We start from the raw sequence: 6,598 nt of genomic DNA on the forward strand, positions 1-6,598 counted from the left end.
ATGACCTGGACAATAATAATTGTTTTACCTTTTTTTCAAACTAAACTCTTTAAACAAACTATATAAATAAAATTTATCTCATAACCTAACTTGCTGCTAGAATTTCTTTCTTGTTATTCTATGTTCCTGTATTGTTATTCTTCACATTATCAATTTCTATGAGCAATATCATTACTAAATGAAGGAAATCTATTCCTAATGCCAATTTAAATTCTGTGAAGGTACAACACTTTCTTCAATATTTGTTTACTTCCAAAAAATGTCAAAGCATATAACTTGAAATAATATTTCAAGTATATATTTAAATTTTTGACATGCACTCACATTTAGAACATCTGAAATAAGAAATTTTAGGCGAATTTTTGCGCATAAGACGCTGTAAGCGGGTGACAGTTCCACATTCGAGCGAATAAGTAATGACGTCGGGCTTAAAGCGTCTTTAAGCGGTAACTAGCCTTCTAAAGAGAGCGCTTATAAAGTCTTAAGCGGAATGTGGAGGGGCAGATTGTGTCAAATCTGTCAATGAATTTGGAAATTGAGGGAATATTTACAGCTGGTTATAAGGTTTTGGATTATCGCCATTAAAAATTAAAAAAATGTCTCAAAAAACTGTAATGTGCTCATACAATTTAAATGGATTAACTATCGAAGTTGATGGGGAAACGGCAGAATTACTAGAAAGTAAGTGATTTATGTCAGAAACAAAATATAAAATTATATTGATAAAAAGCTGTATGTACAACCACAGTGTCCACAGCATAATTTTGAATGTTGTTAATTGTTCTTCAATTTTTAGGCGATGAACAGTTTAGAAAAAATTATGAAACAGCGATATCTAAAATATTTTCGAACAATACAGACACAAACAACGTAGCAGCGATATCTCAAGAATTTTCCAGCAATACAGACACAAACAATGTAGGTACTTATTCATACGTTTAGAGCTTGGTGTAAGTACACATATGCATTTTCTCTTTTAGGACCAACAAGAAATAACAAATTCATTAGTATGGACTTCAAAGAAATCGTCGTCAGAAGATGTCGAGGCAACTATTTTATTATTGAATATGAGAAAGAAGTTCTCCAGCAAGTTTGATGACCAAAAACACCCAAAAATTCATTTATGGCAGGAAATCGCCAACCATTTAAATTCAAAAAAATTTTTTGTTGGTGAAGGTATTGACGGAGCTGAAAGGTGCCGTAAAAAATTTTCTAATCTGCAGGCAACATATGTAAAATACAAAGACAAAAAACACCAAACTGGCGAGGGTAAAGTTTTAAAACCACCATTCTTAGAGGAAATGGAGGAAATTTTCCAGTATAAAGATAAATTTAACCCACCAATAATAATAGACAGCATTAAAACAAAACATGAAACAAGTACTGATACTACTATCAGAAGTGATAATAAAAACTGTCCAAGCTCATCAAAAGAAAATTTGTCACCATCAGTTTCCACTGATAGTGATAACGATCCAATTAATAAATTTCAAAATATTCGAAGATCAACTAAACCAGATAGAGACAAACTTCTTTCTAACCTGATTGAAGTACAAAAAAAAGATATAGAGGAAAGAAGGTCAGAGTTTGGAAGAATTATGTCATTTTTGGAGACTACGTCAAATCAAAGACATGAGCAAATCATGGCATTACTGAAGAATAAAGAATCAAAAAAAAGGAAGAGGCATGATTCTGATAGCAGTGGATAACTCAACACTAATAATATTTAATGATATATACAGGGTAGCCCATTAGTGCGAGGAAGTCCAAGATATGAAAAAAAGTTTTATACAGATGTTGCATGGTTTATAAAAGGGTTGAAAAGGACATATCCTAAAAATATTTTTTTGTATACAGGGTGTCCCAAGAAAAAGTTGTGATAAATTTTGAAGTTGTTTAAATTGGGATCCCCATTTTTCTCTACAGATTTGGATTCAGCATAAAATTCTGCATATAGTACTCTATTTTTATTTCCAGCACTATGTGGTGTAGCTATTTTATTTCATAGTTACTGAAACTTTGGTTAAAAACACTATATCCGAAAAGTGGTTATAAACTAGAATGAATTTAACTTTATTAATACTTAGCTATATTTTAATAAACCCGCGAGGGAAAATTTACATGATCTTATACATGGTAAATTTTATAGTGTTAAGAACATTTAAAATACTATATCTCCATTTTTTGAAATGCAACACCCTGTATATTATTTCTTCTTTTAGATGCAGAATTATAAAATGAACATTTTTTATATTTAAAGTGTAATAATTTTTCTCCTAATTTTTAATGGTTTAGCAGTTATTACCATTATTATATTAGAGAGAATGTTTAATTATTATATTACATATGGCTCTTTCAATAGTAAATTTTGATCAGAGCCACCTTGTGATTTTTTGCCTTATAGTTAACTACTGAAAGAGCCATTTTCAATATACTACAAATATCTGCGAAAGTGTAAAAAACATACAATGTCCGTGTTTTAATTCTGCATCTAAAAGAAAAATTATATTACATGGTGTTGCATATAAAAAAATTGAGATATAGCATTCTACATACTGCAATGGTTTGTATAAAAAATATGCAGTATAAGATAATGTGAGATTTCTAGCAGGGATGTATTCTTGGTATTTTTAAAAGTAAGTATTATAAAGTTATATTTACTACAGTTTTAAACACTTATATAGTGTTTTTAGCCAAAGTTTTAGTACGAAATAAAATGGTAACACCGCATAGTGCTTCAAATAAATAGTGTACTCTATTGTGCAGAATACCTGGATAGCTACATATTTAAAAAAATTGTCTCTCAATTGTTACAATTTCTTGGGCATTCGGCCACTGTATGTACTTAGGTACCAATTCTACCAATCTTCCTATCATTATATTAACATAATAATGAACTGTTGACGTTGCAACGTCAAATCTGTCTCCAATAGAGACTAAGGAGTCCCCTTTTCCTAACCACCATAGTGTCATAAGAAGCACTTTTTCACAATTTAAAGGTACCCCACCTCCATGATAAGTTTTATTAAGTTCAGGGCATTGAACCACACCCACTAGCTTGTGGAAAGTATCTGATGAATCAGAAAGCTCTGGTCATCCGAAAATGCATGTAAAAGTCTACATTTTTGTATCGGATATCCAATTTTCATTATATATGGAATATGGATTGTATGTGGTTGTTTCTTTCAAAAAATAAAAAGAGTGTACTATTATGCAGTATTTTATGCTGAATCCAATTATGTACGGAAAAGTGGGGCTACAATTTAAAAAAAAACTTAAAACTTTATCATAATTTTTTTGGACACCCTCTATACTACAAAATATTTTTAGGATATGCACGATTATAAACTATTCAATATCTTTATAGAATTTTTTCATATCTTTGTCAACAACAACGATATCATTGACTTCCTCGCACTAATGGGCCATCCTGTATAATATTTTTAAAAATTTGAATTTATTAATAAAAATGGTCTTACTTGATTTGTTTTTTCTTTATTTTTAATTTCATCATTTCTCAAACTACATAATGTGTATATTAACATTTATATTGATTTACTAAAATTTATATAAAGGAGTTAGCAATATTTTCTCTTTTGCGAATACCAATATTTTCATTATTAATATGTAATGCTTCAACATTATCATTGCCGTCTTCAAGGACATCACTTATTTCATCATTCCATTCATCATAATTTTGGTAACAGAAATTATGAAGCACGCAGCAAGCAGCGATTATTTTAGCAGCCTTTTTTGGGCAGTTTACATTGATGTACCTTAAAATTCGCCATCTAGACTTCCATATACCAAATGTATGCTCCACACGAATTCTCGTTTTACTGTGTTTATAATTGTGAATCTTTTGTCTTCTTGTTAAATTGCCATAATCCCTAATAAAGAGAGAGCATATTAAGTGAGTAAATAATTAAAGTAGTGATAACAAATTTTCACTAATGTAAGATGTAACTAGATTATTATTACATCACTTGCAATATTAAAAAAAAATATATATAATTTTGCCTTATTCTACATACTTAAATGGTGTTATTAACCACTCCAATATAGGGTATGCCTTATCGCCTAATAGATGATATTGTTCACTTGGAAAATACTTTAACAAATTTAGTCCTGTATCTCTATATAGTTGACTGTTATGCAATATCTGAAGTTAAAATAAAATTCATAAACACTGTGGCACCAACAGTAGAGTTATCTATTTTACTTTGTTAACACTAATTTTTGAAATAGCTTCATATCTAATATGATATTGCACAATTATGTATAATTAGTTTTTGTTACATACAATAGCTAATTTAGTCACAATAAGTACATTTGAAGTAACTTACTCTACTGTCGTGAACAGAGCCAGGAAATCCAACATTTATATTGGTAAATATCCTTGTTGCTGTTGATACAGCTTGAATCTTGATGCTATGTTTGTCATTTTTATCGATATAGCTGTCCTGTTGATTCAGTGGTGCCTTAAAATTTACACAACATCCGTCAATAGCACCAATAACACCTGAAATGCAATGATTTCATTTCATTAGGCATACTTATAAACAAACTTGGTTCAGAAATTACCCGGATAGCCACATATTTCATAAAATTGTCTCTCAATTGTTACAATTTCTTGGGCATTCGGCCACTGTATATACTTAGGTACCAATTCTACCAGTCTTCCTATCATTATATTAACATAATAATGAACTGTTGACGTTGCAACATCAAATCTGTCTCCAATAGAGACTAAGGAGTCTCCTTTTCCTAACAACCATAGTGTCATAAGAAGCACTTTTTCACAATTCAAAGGTACCCCACCTCCTTGATAAGCTTTACTAAATTCAGGGCATTGCACCACACCCACTAGCTTGTGGAAGGTATCTCTTGTCAAGCGAAAATGCATATAAAAGTCTGCATTTTTGTATCGGAAAATCCAATTTTCACTATATATGGATCGTATGTGGTTGTTTCTTTCAAAACACAAAATATACATAAAGGCACTAAATAATGTAGGCCTCCTTCTTAGAAATAAACATAATAGCATAGCCAACATATCATTTGAAAAATCGTTTATCAAAATTTTCGTTTTTACTGGACCCATTTCGGAAAAGGTAATAATTAATAATTTTCTTTAAGAATAGTACCTACTTTTCAAAAATATTTTCCACAAAATAAACCACGAAATAAACTCAAAGCCACGCTCAAGCTCAAGAATAACTCCACAGACCAACAACAATAACTCCCTAACCTAACATCCAACCACAGATTCAACGTCAATCCTTTGAGAAAAACGTCACGCTTAAAAGACGTACATTTTTGCGTTTGGAAAATTAATGACGTAGTTCTTTAAGGCGCTTAAAGACAAGTCTTAAGATGAGATCTCGCGAAAATATGCCTTTAATCGTTTAGCTACAATACTCCGTGTCGTATGTGGTGAACAAGCCTGTATAAAGGATTTTATAGTAAGTACTTTTAATAGTTATAGTCTAGATATTTTATTTGTTGCTACTCAGAAAATAAACTATTCATAATCAAAGCTTGGCTTTATTATATCTAAATCTAAAGATCTTTTAAGAACTTTTTACTATGACAGTATCAAATTTCTTTATCACAAACTTTTATTACTTTACCAAATAATTCTTTGAACATGTCTCATGCCTTCCCAATGAAGAGTTTTTGTAAAAAATATATTAAAAGTGATCATGTTTATAACAAAATAAGTTATCAATTCTAGGACAACATTAAAAACTGCAGAGTCCTTATTCTGTATTCTTAATCTAATAATAAGGTATGGCACTAAAAAGTATCTTACTTCTATTAATGATTGAAAAATAAGAAGTAGCGTTACAGCTGGGAAAAATACAAGGGAAAAGCTTATATCACTCTTATCCCACACCAATTTTATGATGACATAAAGAGAAAAAATGTAAACTGGAATCATTGAATATCTAAACCACCAGTATTTTCCGTAAAACCTATTCCAAACGTAAAATATAAAATGCCTATTATCTGCTAGTAAATATGGATGTACTACAGTATTAAAATAAATTACCAAAACGCTAATCGAAATACTTAAAGTAATAAGCAATTTATGACGTTTGACAAATAGCAAAAAATTAAAAACTTCACTGGCAAAGTAAGGCCACCCAAAAATTAAACAAAATAAACTGAAATAGAAGACCTGTGGAATGTTAATTGACAATTGATGAGCTTCCTTATCGCCTACGACTATGCTCCCATTAATTATGACAAAAGCAATAAAAAATATTAAAACTGAAAGGTAACATGAGAAATTTAACCAAAACCTGTTTGACATAGTACTTAAAATTCTCCGAGGATTTGTTGCCATGTCCCACACGAATTTTTGAAAGTGCTAAAAATCACATATTAATTTAATAATGTTATAATTATTGTTAGCTTACTTTAACTTACTTTGGCTGGTAATTTTCCATCTTTTTTCAAATGATTTTTCTTTTTAACCCAACCATTATATAGTTCACATAGTACATATTTTGTAGCATAAATTCCCAGAAAAACAACATTAGTTTGTCGGCAAAGAATAGACAAGAATCCTAAAAAAATAAATCAATTTATA

The 6,598-nt window shown here is 30.1% G+C and overlaps 3 protein-coding genes across 3 annotated transcripts; 1 reads left to right on the forward strand and 2 right to left on the reverse strand.

Moving 5' to 3' along the window:
• Positions 1–315: 315 nt before the first annotated feature.
• On the forward strand, positions 316–3,481 carry LOC115889156. The gene is made up of 3 exons (XM_030909101.1): positions 316–681; positions 797–918; positions 981–3,481. Exons 1-3 carry the CDS (start codon positions 597–599, stop codon positions 1,707–1,709), a joined length of 936 nt encoding a protein of 311 aa, XP_030764961.1. The 5' UTR covers positions 316–596; the 3' UTR covers positions 1,710–3,481.
• LOC115889144 (putative nuclease HARBI1) lies at positions 1,940–5,404 on the reverse strand. Its single transcript, XM_030909095.1, has 4 exons — positions 4,585–5,404; positions 4,347–4,522; positions 4,035–4,162; positions 1,940–3,890 (listed from the first exon to the last, which is right to left on the reverse strand). Exons 1-4 carry the CDS (start codon positions 5,102–5,104, stop codon positions 3,566–3,568), a joined length of 1,149 nt encoding a protein of 382 aa, XP_030764955.1. The 5' UTR covers positions 5,105–5,404; the 3' UTR covers positions 1,940–3,565.
• Positions 5,405–5,476: 72 nt separating this feature from the next.
• Positions 5,477–6,586, reverse strand: LOC115889138 (putative Dol-P-Glc:Glc(2)Man(9)GlcNAc(2)-PP-Dol alpha-1,2-glucosyltransferase). The gene is made up of 2 exons (XM_030909082.1): positions 6,436–6,586; positions 5,477–6,376 (listed from the first exon to the last, which is right to left on the reverse strand). Exon 2 carries the CDS (start codon positions 6,350–6,352, stop codon positions 5,630–5,632), a length of 723 nt encoding a protein of 240 aa, XP_030764942.1. The 5' UTR covers positions 6,353–6,376; positions 6,436–6,586; the 3' UTR covers positions 5,477–5,629.
• Between the last annotated feature and the right edge of the window lie 12 nt (positions 6,587–6,598).

This window comes from Sitophilus oryzae, unplaced genomic scaffold (assembly GCF_002938485.1).
Source record: "Sitophilus oryzae breed Bouriz unplaced genomic scaffold, Soryzae_2.0 scaffold_1173_pilon_pilon, whole genome shotgun sequence".
NCBI classification, from domain to species: domain Eukaryota; kingdom Metazoa; phylum Arthropoda; class Insecta; order Coleoptera; family Curculionidae; genus Sitophilus; species Sitophilus oryzae.